Source organism: Trachypithecus francoisi, unplaced genomic scaffold (assembly GCF_009764315.1).
Source record: "Trachypithecus francoisi isolate TF-2019V2 unplaced genomic scaffold, Tfra_2.0 Lachesis_group10, whole genome shotgun sequence".
Classification (NCBI taxonomy): domain Eukaryota; kingdom Metazoa; phylum Chordata; class Mammalia; order Primates; family Cercopithecidae; genus Trachypithecus; species Trachypithecus francoisi.
Window position 1 is genome coordinate 20,995,727 of NW_022681455.1, and position 25,910 is coordinate 21,021,636.

At 36.9% G+C, this 25,910-nt stretch overlaps 1 protein-coding gene across 3 annotated transcripts in view; it reads left to right on the plus strand.

The window, feature by feature from the left end:
- Positions 1-25,910, plus strand: part of CDKAL1 (CDK5 regulatory subunit associated protein 1 like 1) — a 723,350-nt gene that overhangs the window by 229,990 nt on the left and 467,450 nt on the right. For all 3 annotated transcript variants that reach the window (XM_033216358.1, XM_033216361.1, XM_033216360.1), the window contains one exon: positions 5,220-5,268. In XM_033216358.1, the coding sequence (XP_033072249.1) occupies positions 5,220-5,268 (49 nt within the window). The remainder of the gene's footprint in view (positions 1-5,219; positions 5,269-25,910) is intronic.

Below are 25,910 nucleotides of genomic sequence, written 5' to 3' on the forward strand. Positions count from 1 at the left end.
TTCACACAATGAAGCGATGGCTTACTAACACATTTCTCAGAGCATATTCTGTCTTAGTGATGCATTGCTGTATTTTATTGTATGTATATGCCACATGTTGTTAATCTGTTCACTAGTCCGTGGATACTTGCGTTCTCACTTTTTGCCTATTATGAATAATGCTATTATGAACATTTGTGTACAAGTTTTTGTATGGACATGTTTTCATTTTTCTTGGAGTTATAACTAGGATTGACATTGCTAGATTCTATGGTAACTCTATGTTTAATCATTTGAGGAACAGGCAGCTTATTTTCCAAAGTGCTACATCATTTTACTACATTCCCCTCAGCAATGTATGAAGGTTCCCATTTCTCCACATTTTCACCAACACGCGTTATTATCTGTATGTGTGCGTGTGTATTTTAAGAGACAGGGTCTCACTCTGTCACCTACCCTGGAGTGTAGTGGTGTGATCATAGGTAACTGTAATTTTGAATTCCTGGGCTCAAGCGGTCTTTCCGCCTTAGCCTCTCAAGTAGTTGGGACTACAGATGAGCACCACTGTGCCCAGCTAATTTTTAAAATGTTTTTGTAGGGACAGAATCTCGCTGTGTTGCCCAAGCTGGGCTCAAACTCCTGGCCTTAAAGTGATCTTCTTATATTGGCCTCCCAAAGTGCTGGGATTACAGGTGTGAGCAACTACACCTGGCCTGCCTGTCTTTTTGATGATAGCCATCCTACTGGGTGTGAAGTAGTATCTCATTGTGTTTTTTTCAATACTGGTAAACTATACATAAAATAAAATTGACCACTGTAACCATTTTTAACTGGCACAGAGTACATTTACACTGTTGTGTGTCATCACCACTATCCATCTCTAGAATGTTTTCATTTTCTCATACTAAAACTCTATACCCATTAAGCCATAGCTCCCTATTCCTCTGTTATGGTTCTGATTTGCATTTCCTGGGTGGCTAATGATGTGAGCATCTTTTCATATGTTTATTGGCCATAAGTATATTTTGCTTGGAAAAGTGTCTGTTCAGATTATTTTCCCATTTTTAATTGGGTTGTCTTTTTATTATTGAGTTGTAGAAGTTCTTTATAAATTCTAGATATAAGTTCCTTACCAGATATGTGATTTATAAAAGTTTTCTCTCATCTTCTGTGTTGTCATGTTACTTTGTTGATGTTGTCCTTTGAAGTATGAAATGGTTTGAATTTTGATGATATCCAATTTATTTTTTCTTTTGTTGTTTTTGTTGTTTGTGCTTTGGCGTTACAGCTAAGAAATCAGTGTCTAATCTAAGGTTCATGTAGATTTATGGCTGTGTTTTCTTCTAAGAGTTTTATAGTTTTAGCTTACCCTCAACTTTTTAACAGATTGCTTCCTCTGCATGTTCTGACTTTTCCCTAGAAATATGGCTTCTTATTCAGTCCATGTGCTATAAGAGTCGATGCAGTGCTTTTGAGCTTTTATATTTTTAACTGCATAGGAAAATATTTTTCTTTCTGGTTTCATTATTGAATTATGTTATATTTTATTCATTTTATTGTCTGTCTTCTATCCTTAATTGATATCTTGGTTATTCACCCACATCTAGTAGGAAATTTGACCAACTCTTTCTTAACCTATTCATGTGTGATTTATCTTTGGCAATCTGAGTGTCTGGATATAGTGTCTTGACAACATTGTCACCTCTCACTTCCTCACACATCAGTTCCCGTGGTCATCACCTACATCTTGTTTCAGCAACCCATTCCCATTGCCAGATATTGGACCTTCCTATTCTTCAGAAATACTAAATGCCTGTGTCTGTTCTCTGGTTATAACTTTCTGGCCTTTTTCTTTTCTCCTTCCTTTTTTTTTCATTTTTCTCTTTCTCCAACACCCAGCCACTTCATTTCTTCTTTTCTGGCTGCACTTCTTTCCCTGTCTAACCTATTTGCCAAACTTCCTCTCATCTAAAATACATAGTCAACTTTCCTTGTTCCATTTTCTTTCTAGTCCATTCCACAAATCTCTTAGTGTTGTTTCATCAGTCTTCAACCATCCTGGTATCCTTTAGATGGTTAATAATTGATGAGTGAATAAATGGTGGTATTAACAAACCTTGGGTCAATCTGTTTGTCTGTTTGGCTCCTACTGTAGAACTGCTGGGACTTGGAGTTATTGTTGTAAATTCATGGTCTCCGATTTCAACTGGTATCCCAATACTGTCTGGTGAATTTTATATGTTCCTAGTCATCACTGTCTCTTGTTGTCTGTAATAGGTATTTGTAAACATTCATTCTGTTATTGTTTTACGATATGCTTTCTACCTCTTAGCAGATGAACTTCCTGCTTACTTCAATGAGAAAAATTGAGGGCAACAGGTGGAAATTTGCTTAGATCCTCCCTGATCTCTACAAGAGTACTAGCATCTTTTCCCATGCTTTACCCCTAACCTCTTCTTTCAGGAGACGAAGACTTGGCCCTTTTCTCACTCTGACTTATCCCCTATTCATGTTTTAGATTTTGCCTGGTCTATTTCCTGATCTCTACTTCCTGAAGATCATTGCTCCATCACTTGTTTTTCAGTCTACAACTTCTTTGCCTACTGCCTTTCTCCGCTCAAACTGCAAAAAAAAGAAATAGTTACTTGTACTAACCTAATCCAAAACATAATATATTCAATATTCTCTAGCCATCAAGAGTCTTTCTTCTCCTTCCCTTTCTACCCAGCTTTTTACTAAGAGTAGTCAAATTAACTCTATTTTCTTACGTATAATTCGTTACTACTGAACTCACTGCTTTCCCTAAGTTTGATTCCTGTATTGTTAAATCAAACATATTCATTTTAGTCTGTATACTTATGTCTCTGTAGTGTTTTACACTGTTGGTCACTTCCTCCTCTTTGAAATCTTTCTTCTGCTGGCTTCTTTAATCACATTCTCTACGGAAGCCAACTGGGCTGTCATAATAAAACCAAGGCCTAATGGTTCCATTGTTTCCTGGTAGATGCATCTCCAGTTAGGTAGGTTTGTTGGGGGATGAAAACCTAATGTTGTCTGAGATTTCCGTGCTTTTGGCAGTTTCTCAGTAATTATTGTTGCTGCTGCCATCATGTTGGGCTAAGTGGTCAGAGGTAGAATGGAGTTCAGGTCTGCTCTCACAAGCCTTTCCTCATTTTCTGTAAGATACTGAGACCAAAGGAATATTTTTAAGAGACTCTCCTCTCCTCTCCTCTCCTCTCCGTCTGTCTTCTCTTGTCTTTTCTTTCTTTCTTTTTTTTTTTTTTGAGGCGGAGTCTCGCTCTGTCGCCCGGACTGGAGTGCAGTGGCCAGATCTCAGCTCACTGCAAGCTCCGCCTCCCGGGTTTACGCCATTCTCCTGCCTCAGCCTCCCGAGTAGCTGGGACTACAGGCGCCCGCCACCTCGCCCAGCTAGTTTTTGTATTTTTAGTAGAGACGGGGTTTCACTGTGTTAGCCAGGATGGTCTCGATCTCCTGACCTCGTGATCCGCCCGTCTCGGCCTCCCAAAGTGCTGGGATTACAGGCTTGAGCCACCGCGCCCGGCCTTCTTTCTTCTTTTATTTTTTTTCTCACTGTGTTGCCCAGGCTTGAGTGCAGTGGCGTGATCTCAGCTCACTACAACTTCCACTTCCCGTGTTCAAGTTATTCTCCTGCCTCAGCCTCCTGAGTAACTGGGAGTAAGGCATGCACCACTACACCTGGCTAATTTTTATAATAGAGATAGGGTTTCACCATGTTGGCCAGGCTGGTCTCGAACTTCTGACCTCAAGTGATCTGCCCCCCACCCAGGCCTCCCGAAGTGCTGGAATTATAGGCATGGACCACTGTGGCCAGTCGGCCATTACATTTTTAATAAAGTTTTTAAAACAGATTCCTCTTGTCTCAGTTGAGTTCATTGCAGCATTGTATAATCATGAAAGAATAGAAATTCTTTCATCAGCAGAGGTATGGATGCATCCATCACATCATGGTGCAACCATTCAGAGAGATAGTAGGCAGCTAGTAAAGGGAATGAAATAGACCTATAGATTGACAATATATAGAAAAAACATCAAGGCAGAGATGTATTTCATACATATGTATAGCCCCCACCAAAGACCTCGGGACCTCACTGTGTTGCCCCAGCTGGTCTTGGTCTATTTTGTATATCTATTTTATATATTTGTTTACACACACACACACCCACACCCACACACACCCACTATCATTTGTGAATAAAAGGATAACACTATAGAACAGACTTGTATGTAAATGTTTGATGCCAGAAAATTTCATGGTATCTGCTCATCACACTATTATTAGTGGTTTCATCTGAGGAGTAGAAATACAGGATGAAAGATGTTATGATTTCCTTTAACTAACTTCCATGTTATATTCTATTTTGTTTGACTTTTTTTGTGGTATTTCTTCTGTAATAAAACAATGGTAATTTAAGGACTTTTAAAGAAGAATCAACTTTGACTTATTCTTTTTTTAGCTTTGTGAATCATAATATTACTTTTCTTTTTTCATTTTCCTTTTAAACTCTAGCCGTGCTTTCTCATTCTCAGTGGGCTTCTCCAATCATAATCCTGTTTAATCATAACCCCAGGAGTCACCCTTGGTTCTCTAGGAAGCATTCCTGGATCACTTGGTCTGATTTTATTACCTTGCCTCTGTTTTCCCATGGGAAATCTTCCTTAGTCTCTGGTGTATAGAACAGAAGCTGTATTATTTAACTTTGCATTTCATGGACCTGAGTACAGTACCCAGCACATTGTAGAAATTCATTAAAAGGGTTTTGAGTATTAAAATAATAAAGATAGAATCTGGGACAGATTTCCTTAATACTAGCCTGCCCTTTTTGTGTAGGTTGTTATTTTATGCCATTTTTTCTTGAAGCCTTGTGTGAGAAGACATGTGTTAATTAAACTTAAGTTTCTGTCTCAGGATGTGTTGAGTATGTGTCGATAGGCTATCCTAAAACAACTCCAGGCAGTTTATTTAAATGCAATGTGATTTCTTCAGTTATCATTGGAGGACAGGAGGGTGATAATTTCATACTTCATTGTAACGCAAAATATTAATATAAAATATTTTTTATGTCTCCAAATACATTAAAGGAAACCTGCATTGATGTGCTTAGAAAATGTGTAATATTGACTCAACCATAAGGATAAACACAAATTTTGCTTCTCCGTGTAAATTACTTGTCTAATCGTTTGTTTTTTTTTTCTTCTAGGTTCAACAGATAGACCGTGTGGTAGAAGTTGTGGAGGAAACAATTAAAGGTAATCGTTGAAAGTGAGATAAACAGATGTATATATTTTCTGAACTACATAATAGAAACACCACTCAGTTAACTCTTGCCAGGCATCTTTATAAAAGTTATTGCTTTAGATATAAAATCATAAATGTTATCCTTGGCTTCATGAATTTGCCAATCTAATATTGGAGGCAGGCACTCTACTGTGTATTTGTTTGGCTTATAAACGAATCAGGCCAAGAGCAATGGCTCACTCCTGTAACCGCAGCAATGGAGGCTGGGGCTGAGGCTGGAGGATTCCTGAGGCCAGGAGTTTACAACCAGCCTGGGCAAGAGAGTGAGATCCTGGGGTCTCTGGGGGAGAAAGTCAGCTGGATGCTGTGGTGTACAGCTGTTGTCCCAGCTACTTACGAGGTTGAAGCAGGAGGATCACTTGGGCCCAGGAGTTCAAGTCTGCAGTGAGTTATAATTGTGTAACTGCACTCCAGCCTGAGTGACACAGTGACATCCTGACTTTAAAGAATAAATGAATCAGGTAATAGTTTTTTTTTTAAATGTTATTTTATTTTTGTGTAAAATGAATTTAGTTTCAATTTCAGATTGAAAGAATTTAAACAATTTTAAGATAAAGAAATTGGCTGGTCACAGTGGCTCATGCCTGTAATCCCAGCACTTTGGGACACTGGGGTGGTCAGATTGCTTTAGCCCAGGAGTTCGAGACCAGCTTGGGCAACATGGTGAAACCTCATCTCTATAAAAAATAGAAAAATTAGCTGGGTGTGGTGGGGTGCTCATGTAGACCCATCTACTCAGGGGACTCAGGTGGGAGGATTGCTAGAGCCTGGGAGGTTGAGGGCACAGTGATCAGTGATTGTACCATTGCATTCCAGCCCAGTTGACAGAGCGAGACCCTGTCTCGAAATACATAAATAAATAATAAGGAATTTTTTTATTTGTACATTTTCATATCACATAATTAATTGTTTTATAAATACTTTTAGCAGCAATAATTTTGATACTTCTTCAAGGTGTAATTTTTTATAGTTACACTAAAAATTACGCAAAGAAAGTAGAACTAAGTTTTGGTTATTTTGTTAGCTAACACTCACTGACATAGATTCTTACTGAAGTCACTGTGAAATAAACCATCTTTTACTCTGTGGTATAATTTTAAATTTTTTAAAGCTTTTTCCTATGTTAGATTAGCACAAATGAAAAACAATAATATGATACTGAAATATTAAGTGAATTGAAAGTCTCACTTAAATACTGTTTTGTTATAAATGAGAAATTTATATATTTTAAAAAACCTGATAGTCTCCACCTGCCGAACTGGAAATTTTAATGCTGCACTTTTCCTTCTGGGTGGTGTCTACTACTTTCCACGTGCTTCTCTTCATTAATTTTGAATCATTGCTTTATCAGAGATTATCACAATCAATTTCTAATAAATGAGATTATGAGAATATGAGAATGAGACTATACCTTAATCTTTTTTATTATTTTTAAATTTAAAAAAATTATTTATTTTATAAATAGAGATGACATTTTGCCATGTTGCTTAGGCTGGTCTCGAACTCCTGGGCTCAAACAATCCACCCACCGTGGCCTCCAAAAGTGCAGGAATTACAGGCATGAGCTGCCACGCTTGGCCCTTAGTCTTCTTTTGAAGTTCCAAAATAAAATGAAGTATCAGATTAAAAATTTATAGCAATGATAATTTGAATGTTTTTACGAACTACTTCAGCTCCATCTTGGAGAATCCAGAAGTACTAGCATTTATTGTGTACTTACAATGTGACAGCTACTGTGTTAAACACTTCCCATGGGTTAAGTCGTTTAACCTTCATAATAGTACTGTGAAGTGAAGTGGGCATAAATATTTTCCTCATTTTGCAGAGGACAAAGTTGAGACATAAGTGCATACAGCTAGTCAGTGGCAGCATTGGGATTTGAATCCAGGCAGTCCGGCTCCAAAGCCTGTATGTTCTACTGTGATTTACACGATACTGTTATTTCTTTGCTCTCTCTCCGTTGAGATTCACTACCTTAAAGGTTATTTGATTGAGCGTCTTAAGCAGTGATTTAAGATACTTGAGGGCATTGTTGCCTTATTCATCCTTTGTCTTAAGTACCAGGTAAAAAATTAATGATGATGAAAAACATAGGAGAAAATCTAGGTGATCTTGGTATGGCATCATTTTTTAGATACAACATCAAAAGTATGATTTATGAAAGAAATAATTGCCAAGTTGGATGTCATTAAGTTGAAAAATTTTTGCTTTATAAAAGACACTGTCAAGAGGATGGGAAGATAAGTCACAGAGTGGGAGAAAATATTTGCAAAATACACATCTGATAAAGGACTATTATCCAAAATATATGAAGACCTCTTAAAACTCAATAATAAGAAAAGGAACAACCCAGTTAAAAACTGGGCAAAAGACTTGAACAGACAATTTACCAAAGAAGATATGCAAATGTCAAATTAGTGTATAAAAAGATGTTCAGCATCATATGTCTATCATTAGTGAATTACAAATTAAAGCAGCAATGCAATATAGTGGTATGTTAAAACTATATACCTGGTGCAATGGTCAAAATCCAAAATATTGACAACACCAAATTCTGGCAAGGATGTGGAGCAACAGGAAGTCTCATTTATTGCTGATGGTAATGCAAAATGGTACAGGTACTTTGAAAGACAATTTGGCAGTTTCTTAAAACTAAACACAGTCTTATATCCAGCAGGTGTGCTACTTGGTATTTATCCAAATGAGTTGAAAACTTACGTCTATACAAAAACCTGTACACAGTGTTTATAGTAGCTTTATTCATAATTGCTAAAACTTAGAAGCAAAAAAATGGCCGCTTAGTAAGTGAATAAAGAAACTGTGGTACATGCAGATAATGGAATATTATTTGACACTAAAAGAAATGAGCAAACAAGCCATGAAAAGACATAGAGGGACTTTAAATGCATACTATGATGTGAAAGACATCATTCTGTAAGGCTACATACTGTATGAGTCCAACTAATCGGACATTGTGGAAAAGGTGAAATATGGAAGGAGTAAAAGGTGCCAGTGCCAGTTGGTGCCCGTGATTAGAGAGTAGGGAGGGATGTGTAGGCAGAAAATAGAAGATATTTATGACAGTAATTCTATTCTGTATGATGCTGTAATGGTGGACAATTGTCATTATACTTTTGTTCACATCCTTAGAATGAACAACATCAAGAATGAACCCTAATGTAAACTGTGAACTCTTGATGAAAATGATGTGTCAGTGTAGGTTTATTGATTGTAACAAATGTGCCACTCTGGTGTGGGATGTTGATAGTTGGAGAGGCTGTGTATGGAGTGGGGGCAGTGATGTATGAAAACTCTGTGCTTCTGCTGAGTTTTTTTTTTTGAATCTAAAACTACTCTAAAAAAATAAGATCTATTTTAGGAAATTAATGGTAGTTAACAGTGTGCTTAGGAGTTTGCCAAATGGCTTGGAGAGATATAATTTCTATAGGAAATCATACAAGGCCTGTTACTCCCAGGCTGAGTTAATCAGGAATAGCTTCTTACTGATGAGTGTGAACTTGAGTGGATTTACTGGAGAGATTGTGTTTGCATTTAGCTATGAGAGTGACTCAAAGATGAAGTTGAAGGGGATATTCATTGGCAGGTTTGTTTAGAGGATGGGAAGTTTGATAATTAAGTCTTTGTAATGCAACAGGAAAATTTTTTAGATGGAAAGAATAATTTTGATAACTTTCCTTAGTTTGCACATCAGGAAGCTGAGCTGTGAAGGAGTTACATGATTTTTTTGATATCTCTTAGTTAATAGAGAACTATGCTTATCAGTCAACTTCTGTTCATTGCTTTTTATTTCTACTGCCAGTACTTCATTCAGACAGCATATGTCACTGAAATAATGTGTTTTTTACAGCAGTTAGCCAGTTGTTGGTTGTCTTTCAGCAAGTTATTTTTCTGAGGCTTAGTTTTCTCAGCTTAAAATCGGCAGGATTAAATGGATAAGACTTTTGAGGTACACAGAACATATTAGGGCATTAGTTCGTGTTAATGCTTACCTCTTACTTCCTCCTTAATGTAAGAACTGCTGGAATAATCTAACTGATCTTTGCCATCAGTGACTCTCCTTTCAATCTGACTGCATATCCTACTACCATTAACCTGGGATTATTTTACTTTCCTGTATGTATATTCTCACTGGTGCCTCTTACTCACCAAATTAATTTGGGGACTTTCTACCATTTTCACGTCTTTTGTCCATGAATGCTATACATTATACCCTTTGCTCCAGCCAACTGTGCTGCTTGATGTTTCTTATATATATTTTCACTGTGCTTTACATTTACTTTCTGGTCCTCCACAGAAGTAGATATCTTCTGTTTGTCCTTCCAGATCCATTCTCCATCTTGATCTGTGTCCATGGAGCCTGACCTGTATGGAATGAATCAGTAAGATTCTTGCCATCTTATGTCCAGTTGGATTTAGCCAATTGGAGGATGTGACAAGAGAGTGAGCTGAGAATATCCACTCCGGTCTCTCTCTCCCTCCCTGCCTGTTTTGAGTTGGTTGCTTTCTTACCCCAAGGTCACAGCTCATTGGAGGATGTGACGAGAGAGCGAGCTGAGAGTATCCATTCCTGTCTCTCCCTCCCTCCCTGCCTGTTTTGGATTGGTTACTTTCCTTACCCCAGGGTCACAGTTCTCCGTCCCTGTTTATCTCTTTCTCCAGGTTTCTACAGCTCTTCTCTTCCTTGCCTCTGGGATGGAAACAGCACCTCATTGTTACTAGCCTCAGAGTACCACATTGTCTGTTGGTTTCCCTAGCCCTGCCCAGATTTTAGTAAATCATTCCTTTATGAAAATCTTCTTAGATATGCAGTGAGCCATCTGCTTTGCTGGTACCCTGATTGATAAGAAGTTAGCTGTAGAGAAGCAAGGCTCTGCCCAGAAGGGCCAGATGGAATACCGCCTGACAAGAGGATTTTGCTATAACCCTCTTGTTTCCACATTTGATCCCTGTTGGACTCTCTTCATATCTCATCTTTGAAGTGGATTTAGACATACAGCCTCTGTCACAGCTTGTTTGCATTCTTCTTATTGCTGCTTATGTTACACCAAGTAGTATTTTAAAACTAATAAGGTACATTGATAATAAAAGCATTTAACTCTATTGTAATTAACATAAAACCATAAAAGCTTGTTTTCATTTATCTGTCTTGATTGTATCAAAACGGGAAATTCTTGCTAAATTATTCTGAATGGATCTTCATGTTAATAGCGACAAGAAAACTCCATTTGTGGTTTTGGCTTCAGGATGTATGAAATTATAATGAATTTAGGATTTTTTCCTGTATCACTTTGATAATTTTATAAGGTGTGGAACTGAATGTAAGGAAAGAAATACAGTGTCTAGTGCATTCACATTCATTTCTGTCTTTTAAAAATATTCATACATGCCTTAGTCTTGGCTCATATGGTCATTAAAAACTTTTTTTTTTTGTATGAAAACTATGAAAGGAATATAAATCTGCGTTTCTTCCAGCAAGAGCATGTGAAATCTTCTAAACAAAAAATCATTAAAAATAATCTTATATTTGTAGAAAGATAGTCTAATTGGATATCTTATGACAAATTATTGCAAATAAATTTTACCTATTGAAATTAGAAAAATGTTTTTACCATTAAGTCATACTTCTTCACCAGTCAACCTCTGTTGAGATCCCTATTGTAATTAATATGTTTGCTGGTGTTTCATCAGTCAGTTTCCAAATGCCTCAAGCGGTGGTAATTTAGGGTTTTCCCAATGTGGTATATAATTTGCAAGTTTCACTGATTTTGTTTTTTCCTAACTTCTCAGTAATTGATGCCATCTTGCACTGGACTAACCTAAATTCTCAGACTACGTCACCAAGCAGCTTTCTTATTTAAGACATTGCTATTAATCTTCACTCTGTAAGGATTTTTACTTTTGCATGTGGTACTTATTTAGAGCATCAACTGTTCATAAGTTGAGACTGGGAAGCAGGACTGTATCAAGTGTGGTTTGATCAGTGTGAGTGACTGAATAACCACTTTACAGAGCTCAATGCAGACTTACTTGAGGATGTTTTCCAAACTCAATGAGTAAGTAATTGAGCTTAGATATGTAGCGTGGTATATATGGGGAGTATTGGACCACCAAAGCACATCTGCTTTTTCAATAGTTGCATTTCAATAAACTAATTTTTATTGATTTTTAATATATGCTTTGAAAGAACAGTTGTATACATCCTCTCATTATATGTAATCTCTGACACAGTTAGTGTAGTCTGAATGTAGTGGGAAAAAGTTTGTGGATTGCCTTACATATTAGGAATATTTTCTTCCAGTCTCATTGGTGTAAGTAAATACATGGTAACGTCTACCTTCTAGTAAGTAAAGGAGCCAGGGATTTATTACTTTATTTAGTTTTTTTCAATGAGCCTGTTTTAAGTTTACGAATGTAGTAAAGTTAACTTTACTATATGATTACAGTTTGGTAACTTGCATTTCCAATTGCAAACTCTGTGGTTACATTCTTAAATGCAGTCAGTTTATCTGCTTTGCTATCCTCTTTTCTTTACATCTCCTTCTTTAGTTTCCGCACATTAACAAAAGGATTCTAATTTTACTTATTTGTATTCTGTACATCTACATGCATTATTTTTAGGATGAACTCCTTGTTATTCATTCTGTCTCTTAGCATTTTTCGAACCATAATATTTTCTTAAAAATAAGAGTAGGCTAATTTCTTTATGGCCCCAAACAAAAACATTCTATGATAAGACTTTTAGTTGATTTTTTATATTACTTCATTCTATACCTTGGTTTGGAATAATAACAGAAAGGACTTTGTAAGAGAAACCAGCATGTGTTGTCTTGTCTGTATTTCTGTAACTCTGTAACTGTATTTGCCAAATTATCAGTCCTCTTTTTAGCTTCACACATACCAAGCAGCAGCAGTGTTTGTCTAGTACAAAATATGTAATAGATGCTCTAGAAAAAGTATTCTTTAAACATTGGAGATGCTCAAGTTCACTGACTTTTTTAAAATGAAGATGGTAAGTAACTTTACATTTGTCAAATATTTTTAGTCATTAAGGCTGTTAGAACACAAATGAATGCCTAAATGAATCCCCCAAGTGGATTCTGCTGTTTTATGATGGCTTCAGAATGGTCTTACATGCTTTTTGTTCATCTTAAATTTAATTATACAGCTTTAGTGTATTTATTGCTTATATTTCCTTTTCTGCTCAAAGATGCATTTTTTAAATTATTATTTGAAACCACCTTTGTTTTTTTTTTTTTTGAGACGGAGTCTCGCTCTGTGGCCCAGGCTGGAGTGCAGTGGCCGGATCTCAGCTCACTGCAAGCTCCGCCTCCCGGGTTCACGCCATTCTCCTGCCTCAGCCTCCTGAGTAGCTGGGACTACAGGCGCCCGCCACCTCGCCCGGCTAGCTTTTTGTATTTTTTAGTAGAGACGGGGTTTCACCGTGTTAGCCAGGATGGTCTCGATCTCCTGACCTCGTGATCCGCCCGTCTCAGCCTCCCAAAGTGCTGGAATTACAGGCTTGAGCCACCGCGCCCGGCCGAAACCACCTTTCGTCATTAATGGAGTTTATTGATGTGAGGACTTAGGTATTTCTCTAACTTTTGAATTCTGAATTCTGGGGTTTTGGTGGGGTGAGCTGGTGCATAGTGTTGAATAGTTCAAGTTGCTAATCGTATTGTAGTTTTCACATAGTACACTCTTACAGTAGTTTACTAAATTTGATTGCCGTAAGCAAGGAAAGGAAATTACTTTAGGCTTGAACCTCTCAGGCTTCCCATGACCCGACCCTTCCGCTGGTAGTCCCACTGACCTGTCCAGTATAGTATCCCCATCTTTCCTTGTTTAACTATTAATGAGGACTTGCCTACTCTTAAATTACACTTACACATTAACTCTTGTGAATCCTGGTAGTGTTTTGGCAGATTTCATGAAGGTGAGACTACAAGTATTGTTCAATCTCTAAAAATGTATTATCATTTAGACTTTTATGAAACTGTTAACATGAGCAAATATATGTTTGAACATCCTTGCTTTTATATCTGTATTTTAATCATTTTTATTTCTGGTACGTAATATTTTCAGATACAGCAATTTCTGATTCCCAGAGTTCTTGTTTCTCAACCATATTAATTGTTCTTAACAAATAAATAATATAAAGCGTCAATCCCAGAAAGAATTTGCGTTATACCTGAATGTTATACTATTTACTACAGTAGGAGTCATTTAGATTAAAAAAAAAAAAAAACCAAGTAGATCAATTAATCATATTTTGAGGCTTCCATACAAAATGTTCACTTAATGTTTGTATTTTAAGAGTTTTAATATACTTTAAAAGAAAAGGTGAAAATAACATTTTTTCATCATATATTCTTCCCTTATTATAACTAACTTTTAAGAGAATTGACAGTTGCTATACTGCTTTTATACACTGCATACATATCATGTGATTTATTTCGTGACTGGAGAGATTTTATTCTTCATTAGAGAATGCACTATTTTTGGTTAGTAAAATATAGTGAGAATAGATGAGACTGTAAAGTTAGAGGAAAAAAATAAATACTAGCAACTTTGTTGCATTTTTCAAATGCAGGGTAAAGTTGTAGGTTAATTGTGGTATTTTCTGTTTTGCTTTGATTATTCTCAGCAATTGTAAATTGTAAATTGTATTGGATTGATAATTCTTCTTTAGTACTTTATAGCTGATTTCCCTAAAAATAGAAATATAAAGTAGAAACCAGGTCATGTTAGAAATGCAGTATCTAAACCTTTGATAGGACATAGAAATTATCATCTTCAATTTGTTTTTTAAAAAACAAAGATTTTATTGTTAGGGAAATAATTTATTATGTCACAGTCAAGTGAAAACTGGCACCACAAAGTAATCTGATGGCTCAGATGTAGGTAAAAAAGAAATTTAAATCTGCCTTTCTCTTTTTCTTGAAAAATTGTATTTGATAATTGGAATAATTAACTTAATTAGGTGTAGGATAAACTTTAGTGATGTTATGGATCTTTTCTTAGAAAACCTAATATTGATAATAATGGGTACAGGATTATTACAAGAATGTTTTATCGATTTGAACATTTATTTCTAATATTTGGTGATTTGTACATTTTTTCATTTAGAAGTTCATTCTGTAACACATTACAAAGTATACAGCAGATATGTAGCAATTACTTTGGAGACTGAGAGACTAAATACCAATTTCACTTATTAATTTGAGGGAGAGAAAACTCACTTGGAGAATCTTCAATAAGAAGTTTATCTCAGTACTACCATTTTATAACAAAGTATGCATTGTATTGACTAATAAAGAAATAGTAATTAAAATGTCCTTATAAACCATGCTTTCTAACATTAAATCTTTATTGTATTTCTGAAAATTAAAGTGCACCATTTCTTGAAACTGCGCTGAAAAGTCAGCTGATGTGTTGGGTGCTGCTGTGGTAGCTGAGAGCCCTTGATTGAGACTATGAAGAGCTGCGTGCAAATGCTTGTTTGTACAACTAACAATGCCGTCTTTAACAGCCCATACAACCTCATTGGTTCTCAGTTTCCTGAGTTGCAAATTGTATCACGTGGAAGGTCACTTTTACTCTGAAATTCTTGAAGTGCATGTGTCTGTAATTTAAAATTGAGTTTCAGAGTCTGTCTTTAGAATAGTTTTTGGCATTTTAGATAGTGATCTCTAGCAGAAGTTATTAGAATGTGACTAGCCTTTATCTCACACCCTGATTTCTATATGCTAGATTTTACTGTTTTCTTTCCCTGTGCCTTCCTTCTCACAAAATGAAATTGAAGACGTTTGTGGCAGAGGTACCATGTATTTTTGTTTGGTATACCTCTATATTTTCTAGTGAAGAGGGTCTTGAGGAAAGCCCAGTTTTTGAACTCTTTTGGCCTTATTCCATTCAGTTGTGATGCAGTTCTGGGCAGTGACAGGGAATGTGCTTCCCAGTATTGCTCAAAAACATTGTGCCTCTTTGAAGCAGCTACCCAGGAGCATGTTTATTTTCAGGACTTCGAGAGAGGTAGTTTTACTCTTGGTAACTTGGTTTGCTGAGGGAAAAAGTGATTTGAGGGAATTTAATGTAGGTAACATTACCTACAGCAGTGATTCTCAAGAATGTTTCCTGGGAGAGGGATGGTGGCTGAGAGGACCCATGACCTGAGAGGGGAGATGGCAGACTGGTTAACCCAGACTATGGGGAAACTGGGAGCTGGGGAGTCGGCCCTGCAGCCACTCACCTAGATTCATTGCCATGGTTAGCCACCGTTCTAGACAGGTAAGAATCATATCATTCAAAGGTATCCTGAGGTGGAAAAACAACCTTGGCTTTCTACCGTGGTTCCTGAACACACATGCTTACACTTACCCAGGACCGTGTGCAGTTCCAGGTTCATTACCTCTGCCTTCTTCCCCTAACTCATACCCAGGAAAGTACATCACAGTGCACATGAGTGATTTCATAGGGGTGACCTTCACTCTACTTTAATTTGTATATTTAACATGTCGTTCACAAACTTGGGGTCATCTGTTTTTCTTCTTTTTTAAGACGGAGTCTTGCTCTGTCGCCTAGGCTGGAGTGCAGTGGTGCGGTCTTGGCTCACTGCAGCCTCCACCTCCCAGGTTCAAGCGATTCTCGTGCTTCAGCCTCCCAAATAACTGGGATTATAGACATGTGCCACTACACTTGGCTAATTTTTGTATTTTTAGTAGAGAAGGAGTTTCACCATGTTGGCCAGGTTGGTCTCTCACTCCTCGCCTCACGTGATCTCCTCCGCTTTGTCCCAAAGTGCTGGGATTACAGGTGTGAGCCACCACGCTCAGCCTTGATCATCATTATCAATGCAATTATTTGTGACCTATTTCCTAGACCTCCAGAGCTTTTAAAAGAAATGGGATCTGACTTTAACTTAGTGTTTGAAAGTTTTGAAAACTCCCTTACCATCTTGCTTTTGAGAAACGTCATTAGCACTGTATGTTTTGATAGGAGTACAGTTGTTTAATTATGGTAGTAACTGTAATTAACTTCTGTCTAGCTCTTTGTGGCTTACCCTTTTCATATACATTAATTCATTTCTACTCCATGGGAAGCCTGGCATTACTGATTATGCAGCCAGACAGCAGTGTACTATAATTTGAAACCTAGTCCCCTTGTTGCACATACCCTCCTTTCTATTCTGTGAAGCTGTTGATATTGAACAGACGGAAATGAGAAAGTGAGGCCCATCTATTATTTTCTTTTCTGATGCCTGTTGTTTAAGATCACTGCTCACTTTTTTTGCAGTTCCCTTTAGATCCTCTCTTATATATTTTGTTACTTCATGTGTCTTGTTTCCTCTTTGATCTTTTCTCACTCTTTTTCTTTTCTGTTTTATTTTGTGCCAACATAAAACATTCTTTTGTAAGGAGTTCATAAAGATAGCTTAATTTTTTTTTTTTTTTTTGGAGACGGAGTCTTGCTCTGTCGCCCGGGCTGGAGTGCAGTGGCCGGATCTCAGCTCACTGCAAGCTCCGCCTCCCGGGTTCACGCCATTCTCCTGCCTCAGCCTCCTGAGTAGCTGGGACTACAGGCGCCCGCCACCTCGCCCGGCTAGTTTTTTGTATTTTTAGTAGAGACGGGGTTTCACCGTGTTAGCCAGGATGGTCTCGATCTCCTGACCTCGTGATCCACCCGTCTCGGCCTCCCAAAGTGCTGGGATTGCAGGCTTGAGCCACCGCGCCCGGCTAGCTTAATTTTTTTAAAGAAAATTCTGTGTAGACTGTTTTATTCATACCATGCTGTAAAGGTGCTTAAATTGGGAAAAGAGTGAGTGAACGTATTTCCCTAACTGTAAGCAACTGATAAAAAAGCCAACCAATAAAAAACAAATGAAAAGATTCTATGGAGAAAATTCTTGTGTGTTGTAAGAATAAGTTTTGAAAGTTTTAATATAAAACATACTTCATATATAGAATTTTTACTGTCAAATAGGTCAAAAAAAAAAAAAAAAAAAAAAAACAAAAAACCCTGGGATTTTTTTTAAGGATATGCCTTAAATCTTGTATTCACATAAGTTTTGCAGCTGTAATCAGAGGTATTTTAATGTTTATGACTTTCAGTCTTTGACAGTCCATGCCCAACAGTGTCGTTTTTTAAAATTAAATTTTAAGAGAATGTTTGATTAGTCTTTTGACTAGAACTAAGAATCTCAAGCCCACAGAATTTCTACTTCATAAATTATTTTTAGGAGCATTTTCATTTTTGAAGACATGGTCTTTCACCATGGGGCCCCTTCCTGCCAAGTCTTAATAAATCTTTTTAGTGAAATCCAGTTAAAGTGATAGCTTTTAACTAGATTGGTTTTAAGAAGTGGAAAATCAGTCAAAAACAGGAATTCTAGGGAAAGGTACTGTGAAATAGATATAATCATGTATATAATTTGTATCCTGCTTGCTCTGCCTCCCAGACTTCAGTGTGGCCTCTCCCTGAAGTCTTTCCTGATTTTCCCTGGGATAGTTGACCACTCCCTTGTTGTGGTGTCTCTCTATACTTAGAAACATCTGTCAAATCACCTCTGACACGTCCTTCCTCTTATTTGTTCAACAGTCTGCCTTCCTTGACACCTTAAGTCCCTTTAAGGCAGAAGTCAAAGTAGTGACTTAAGATACAGAAGATTGTTTTGTTTTGTTTTGGTAAGGGGTGTATTTTGGGGTTTTTTTAATGTTGTATTTAAATATTAAAGAGTAATATTTCATACTTGCTTCGTTTTCTAAGCTCATCTATGGTATTATGGAACTTTTGTTTCAGTTGTGCATGTACATTAATACAGTGACTTACAATATGAAATGTACATCCTCTTTCTTTTAAACTTACTTCACTCTTGCCATTTCTATAGAAAGGCAATGATAACACTTATCTCAAGGGGTTGAGGACTAAGAGAGTGAATTTAAAGCAAAGTGAGCTCCAGGGGCCTCCTCTCATTTAGATCGTCTTTATGCTGCCCACAGTACAAGATTATTCAGTTCTTGATTGGAAGTGAAATGAAGGTCAACAAGGTCAGACAGGCATTTTTTAAAATACATAGACGGAAAAATTCCCCAGCCTTTACTGCTTCCCATCTCTTCGGTCACACTTTATGGTGGCTTGAGTTGAATTAGCAGGAGGAGACTTGACATTTTCATTTGTGATTGAAAGTGAGTACAACATCGTTTGGATGTTTGTCCCTTCTAAATCTCATTTTGAATTGTGATCCTTGCTGTTGGAACTGGAGCCTGGTGGGAGGTGTTTGGGTCATGGGGGCGGTTCCCTCGCGAATGGCTTGGTGCTGTACTGGCCCATAGGGGATTCTCACATGAGGTGGTTGTTTACAAGTGTGTGTTATCTCTCCCCTTCGCATCTTTTCTTGTTCCTACTCTCCCCGACAGGTGGGCACCCCCTTTGCCTTCTGCCATGATTGGAGGCTTCCTGAGGCCTCACTAGAAGCTGAGCATATTGCTGTTACCATGCTTCTGGTACAGCCTGCAGAATTGTGAGCCAATTAAACCTCTTTTCTTTATAAATTACGCAGCCTCAGGTATTATAGCAATGCATAAAATGGTCTAATTCAGTAGGACTCTGAGCTTCAATTTTAAAATTAACTGTGACTTACAAGTTCCTTATGTCTTGTACGTTTTATTGTTCTCATTTTCCAGCAGCTTGAGTGCCGTCTTTTGTAAGGTCTGCTTTGCTTTCATCACTGGCTACAGTATCCTTGGGAATGCAGGTTTGAGCATGAGAAATCATTATGTTCTGTATTGTTGCTGTAGATGCTTTACATACAGAAACAGAAGTGCTCATAGCTTTATTGCTGTAAATATCAAAGGCTTGGAGCCATTTAATAAATTTAGAATTCAGGAGAGTATGTTGTAGCAAGACAGCTAATGATCTAAGGAGTTCTACTAAGGGTCAATATTAACGTTGAGTTATTGACATGGGACTGCTTTGACTTTTAACTGTTTTGATGCACTCTTGATTTGGATTCAGAAAAAATGAATTGACACCATGTAAATCTATTCCCACTGTCATAAAAGACATCTGCTTGCAAAAGATATAGTAATTAAAACATAAAATTAAATACTTACTGTAATTTCCCCAGAAGGTATCTCCATTAGAGTAAAAGGACATTTTGCTTATGCAGATTACTTTGTTATACGTATCCTTTGTTTATTGTAACTTAATTATTTATTATACCATTGATAATGTGCAAATGGAATAAAAAAATTGCCTAAGAACATTCCATTCCAATAAATGTTTTCATCTTTCCATGTTCCCTTCTGTAATTCTTGTCCATAAATAAATTTTATATTATTAAGATTATAGAGTAGGTACTTTTTTTAAAACAGGAGTTTTGATATTAAACAATTCTCAGATTTCTAGGGATTTAAACTGTGTACTGTGATCTTACCTTAGCGTCCTCCCCAGTCCACCAGGTAAGGTGTTGGAATCTTCATGCTTTGTTAAACTCTGGAAATGCACCTTGGTAACATCAATACCTCAGTGGGCTCTCTTTACGTATACTCTGATTTATACTTTTAGTTTTGTCTTTTTGGACAGTCTCTTCTTATTCTTTTCTCATTTTAATATCTTTTTCTAGGTGTTATTGCTCTCATTAACAAACTCTTCATACTTGCTGAAAAAGGGAATTATTTAATCTCAGTAGCAAAGAATTAGAGCTTGAGTTGTAACGATTCTGTGTTTTTTAGTTAATTCTACCATTTTGTGTAAAGTTTTCCAATCTAGACTTGTGACAAAGCTGCTTCTTCCATTTAACCCAATTTTTGTGTTTTATATTATTTTCTTCTTTTAAGATGAAGTGTTTCAAAGGAGTGTCACACTTTAGCATGAATACCTACCTTTTTTTCTTCTAAGAAGTACCTGTATATGAGGAATGATATTGAATGGAGTAGAGAAAAGGTTAGACTACACTTTTGTTGTTCTTTGTAATTGAGTAGTTAAAATGCCTATTAAGGACACTTTAAATGGTCACTATGAACATTTTGTAGAAAAACAGATTAAATTGGGCACTTTTATCTAATATTCTTAAATAAAATTCAAATTGATGTGATCAAATTTTAGTGAGAATTGATATGTATAGTACACTTTTTTTTTAAAAACAGAGTCTCGCTCTGTCACCCAGGCTGGAGTGCAGTGGCATGATCTCGCTCACTGTAAGCTCCACCTCCTACGTTCACACCATTCTCCTGCCTCAGCCTCCCGAGTAGCTGGAACTACAGGTACCCGCCACCACGCCCGGCTAATTTTTTGTATTTTTAGTAGAGACAGGATTTCACCCTGTTAGCCAGGATGGTGTCGTTCTCCTGACCTCATGATCCTCCTGCCTCACCCTCACAAAGTGCTGGGATTACAGGTGTGAGCTGCTGCACCCGGCCCGTTTATTCATTTTTTAAAAAACTTTTTTGCTTGAATATTCTGCCAGCCTTCTGCTGTCTGTCCCCATCATCGTGGTGGATTGCTTCACTAGGAATATTTCCAGCAGGCCGACCCAGAGCTAGAGTTCAAACAAGTCTTTTCTGTGTGTACTTAATAGAACCAAATTTGTGCGAGCTGAGACCAGTCATCAAGAGATAAAAAATAAAACTAACAAGTCTTGGCATGAGTTCTCTCTGGTGGTAGTGGAGGTGGGTGGTCATATATTAAGAAAACAGTGAATGGCCTTTAAAATTAGATGGAGTGAATGAAATATTGACGAAAAGTCAGGCTGTTTATAGAGCCTTTAGAAAAAAATAAAGGGAAAAAATAAACAATAGGCGACCAAGTTGCCAGATCATTGGTATTTCTGTAATATGAATGATATTCTAAAGCTAGTATGTGCAACCCACTTTAGAACATGAGAACCAAACAGAGAAGATTGGTTTGTATGTAGGAGCATAATTTAGTTCATAGATATATTTTGTAGCTAGTTATGTTTCTATCACTCAATTAATATATGTCTTTATGTTTGGGGAGTTGGTTCTTTTCTATTTGTAAATGACCATTATGATTGGCTTCCTGATATGCTGACAGGCCGGGCTTTCTAGTATACGTGGGTGGGATGTTTTCCCTCGGTTCTAACACCATTCAATGCAGGTAGCACCATGGGATTTAGAAAACATATTTGTTCTTGAAGATCGATAGACAGCGTTGAACATCGATTCAACTAGTGTAGCAATTACTGTACAAATAATATACAATGTCTTGGTTTCTCTTCTCATAAATATTTCACTATTATGAATTCAGAAATGTGTACACAACAGTGAATTGTATCAAAAGCTAGCTTTTTGGTTCAAATTTTTACAACGTATAATAATTTTAGTTGGTAAAATGGTTTAGTAACATTCTTTAATGGATTAGATCAAATGTAAAAACCAGCGTGGAATCAGATTTTGTAGCTGATTTATGAATAACTGCTGAAAACCTCAGGGCTTAAAATTGAATTTGGTTTTAACAGGATTGAATTGTGTCTGACACTTGTAAGTAACAGCTCAGAGAGATGTTTATTAAAGAGGGTTAATAAACCCACCGAGACATATTTGACCATTATTTAGAGGAGGTGAAATGTGAACTTACATTTAAAATGGAAAAGATAAAAGATCTCAGAAATACAACGTTTTTGAGTATGTCTCATTCTAAATATATGCCAGTCTTCCTTTCTCATCTTTTTATTAAAGTTGCATATCTCTTTTAGTCACTTTACATATTTATCACCATCTCCTCGGTGGCCTCATGTCATTATCAGTTGATCTTGTCACACTGAGCGTCATCTCCCCATCTGTTCCTATTACTATTTCCTTCTTTAATTTCTTATTACATGGGATTGAAACAATGTAAAAACTCACTCCCTTTTTCTTTTCTATACTGGTTTGCCTTCCTTCTTTTCTCTTTCCCTTCATTCAAGCCAAAAGGCTGATTCACAGTAATCACAAAATAAACCAGTGCTCAGTGAGCAGCCATTCTTTTTCTGTGACAGTGCTAGGCCTCAGTGGCTAATGAGAAAGGATCAAATAAAGAAGGAATGTGTGAATGTGTAATTGTGGTCTTTGCCTCATGGTCCTTTCGTAAGTATAGCGTGCTCATTTTCCGGACAAATTCGCTCCAAAAATTTGCCTTTTACCTTTCACATCTCAAATCTTTCAGCATGTTTCTCTGATCCTGAGTCCTTGTTCTCTCTCCTTTTCTTTCCAAAGACTTGCTTTTTCAGTTTTATTCTTTATTCTGGCAAGTTTTAGTTTGTTTTAGATGGCAACAGTATTGATAACTGTGCATAAAATAGGTAAGGATTCACAGTATTTATATTTACTATATGGTTTATGGACTTAAGGAATTAATTTGAAACAGCAGTTCTGTTTGAAAGAGGATTTCTAAATGAAAGGGTGTATTACAAATAAAAGTTTTGTTCTGCTACTCCATTTTTAAACAAAGAATTGTTTTATGGTTGAAATTCCCTCCTTTCATCTTTGGCCAGATATAACAAGTGACTGTTATGTTATTTCCTACTTTGTCTTTAGTGTGCTATAGTTTTCAATTTTAAAAAACCAGACTATTGTTAGGTCTGCTGCTCTTTAATGAATCATTGGATTGGAAAATAACTCATTATATCATCAGGCAGAGATACTTTCCTTTATTTGCATGTAGATAGTGCAGATGAATAATTTATCAAATGTTATTAGTACAGGCTGCATATTACTGGAATCTCAGCAGGATATAATGAAATTTGTCTCATGCAAGTATGAAAATAGCATGGCTTTGCATAGTCGTTATTGAACTCTTGGCATCTCTTGGAGAACTATTATGGTAGCATGCCAGTCTTGCACACCTCTTCATTAACTGGGCTTTTGATTGGAGAATTTAACTTATCTTGAAAATCTGTGGAATCCAACATGCCAAATGCTTGCTTGACTTTAGCTTGTTTCTATGTTGGAGCATAAATTTTCAGAACAAATAAAGTACTAAATGTTTCTTATTAAGGTGAGTAGTGCAAAAAGGCTATGACTGATGGTTTTATTACTTTTGGTTGTAAAAAGTTGTACTGGAGATATTTAAGCAATAAAGCTTTCTCAAATGACAGGCAATGAAACATGTATGTAAGTACTTAGAATCTTAGAGCTGTACTAATTATGTATTTGAAGTTATTTTAATGATTGCTTCTTAAAAGTTGCATTTGATATGCTTCTGTCACGATGGCATGAGGAGGTCAACAAACCTTCTTCTCAAAAACAATGCTAAAGTGGCACAAGCAGTCAAAAGCAAATCATGTCAGTACTCTGGAAATCAACTAAAAGCATTCAACAAACTGAGAAGTGTTTATTCATGAAAAAACTGAACTTCGGATAAAAACAGTGTAAGTCTTGGTATTTATGCTGAGGCGGCTCCATTTTCCCTCCTCTGCTCAGTGGACAAGGTTGCAACTAGGGCAAAACAGGCCATGAAAGCCAGCAGCTTTCTGGCTGCTCCTGAGACAGCGCAGTGGATTTGGAGAACTGTCAGATACGGCGGAGATTTTGATGGCAAGCAGTAGGGAAGGTCTGCAGCTCTACTTGATTGAAGTTACTGACCTGTTTGGTGCAAGCAATGGACAGACGGACTAGCCAGGGTTTTAGCAGGGAATTCTGGGAGCTGAGCTAGTGCTATGAGGCTTGTGAAACTCTCCACATACCTTAAGTTAACCAGAAGTTGTTTCTTCTGCACATGCAGCAGAAACTGGAATGGACTTTGTAAGAAATATTGAAAGTTTGTCAGGCAGCAAAGAAGAGGCACTGAATAATAACTTGGATTCCAAGGAGCAGTGAAGCATGCTAGAAATGGTATTTATATGAGTAAACATATTTTTCACGTTTTTATTATTAAAAAAATACATAGGCCAGGTGCAGTGACTCATACTTTTAATTCTAGTACTTTGGGAGGCCAAGGTGGGAGTATCACCTAATCCCAGGAGTTTGAGACCAGCTTGGACAACATGGCAAGACCTCATCTCTATTAAAAAAATTTAAAAAGTAATGGACGTCATGGTGCACACCTGTAGTCTCAGCTCCTCAGGAGGCTGAGATGGAAGGATCGCTTGAGCCCAGGAAGTCCAGGCTGCAGTGAGCCATGATTGTGCCACTGCACTCTGGCCTGGGTGACAGAGTGAGACCCTGTCTCATAGAAAACAAAACAGAAAAAAACATATAATTATGTAACAAACAATAATTATAGCACCGCATTTTAGCTTTACATGAGTCTTCCCTTAACCATGAGAGATACATTCCAAGATCCCCAGTGGATGCCTGAAACTATGGAGAGTACAAAACCCTGTGTGTCCCATGTTTTTTCCTATACATACATCCATACCTATGATAAAGTTTCATTCAGAAACTAGGCACAGTAAGAGATTGACAACAATAGTAAGAAAATAGGATAATTATTACAATACACTATAATAAAAGTTATGAGAATGTGGGGTCTCTCTCTCCCTGTCTCAAAATATCTTCTTATACTGTACTGTGGGTAACTGAATCCGTGGAAAGCAAAGCCACAGATAAGTGGTGCTACTGTATACCACTATATATGTTAATATGTGTGCCAATAGCACAAAAGAGGAAGAAGGAAAAGAAATAGCATCAGGACAATTGAATATCCATATTAAAAAAAAGAGCTTAGGCCTTCACTGTACATAAAAATAAAGTGAATTCTAGACATAAATATAAGACAGAAACAATAAAACATGTAGAAGAAAACACATGATAAATCTCTGTCCCTTAATATAGCTAAAGAGTTCTCAGATGTGACACCAAAAGCATGAGCCATAAAAGAAAAAATTGGATACATTGAACTTCATTAAATGGAAAAAACATTTACTTTTCAAGACACACCATCGTGAACGTGAAAATATAAGCCACAGACTGAGAGAAAATATTTATAAATCATATATCTGATAAAGGTCTTGTAACCATAATGTGTAAATAATTCTTACAACTCAGTAAGACAAATACTCTAATTAAAATACTGGCAAAATACTGGAGTAGACATTTGTATTAGTTGGGACCAATGGGTGTATATATAGAAAGAGATGTAGTGTAAGGAATTGGCACATGCAACTGTGGAGGTTGAGAAGTTCCAAGATCTGCTTTCAGCAAGCTGGAAACCTCAGAGAGCTGTTGTGTATGTAATTCCAGTCTGAGTTCAAAGGCCTAAGAAACAGGAGAGCCAATGGTGTTAAGTTACAGTCCACAGGCTGGCACACTTGAGACCCAAGAAGAGACAATATTTCAGTGTGAGTCTAAAGGCTGAAATGGACCTGTGTTCTAGCTCATACAGTCAGTCAGGAGGAGCTCACTCTTAGCCTTTTTTTTTTTTTTTAATTGAGACCTTTATTTAATTGGATGAGGCTCATCCACACTGGGAAGGCAATTTGCTTTACCTAGTCTGCCAATTCAAATGGTATCTTATCTAGAAACACCCTCACAGAGACATTCAGAATAATATCAAAATATCTGGGTACCCTGTGGCACAGTCAAGTTGACATATAAAATTGATTATCATAACATTCTACTGAATAAGAAATACATTT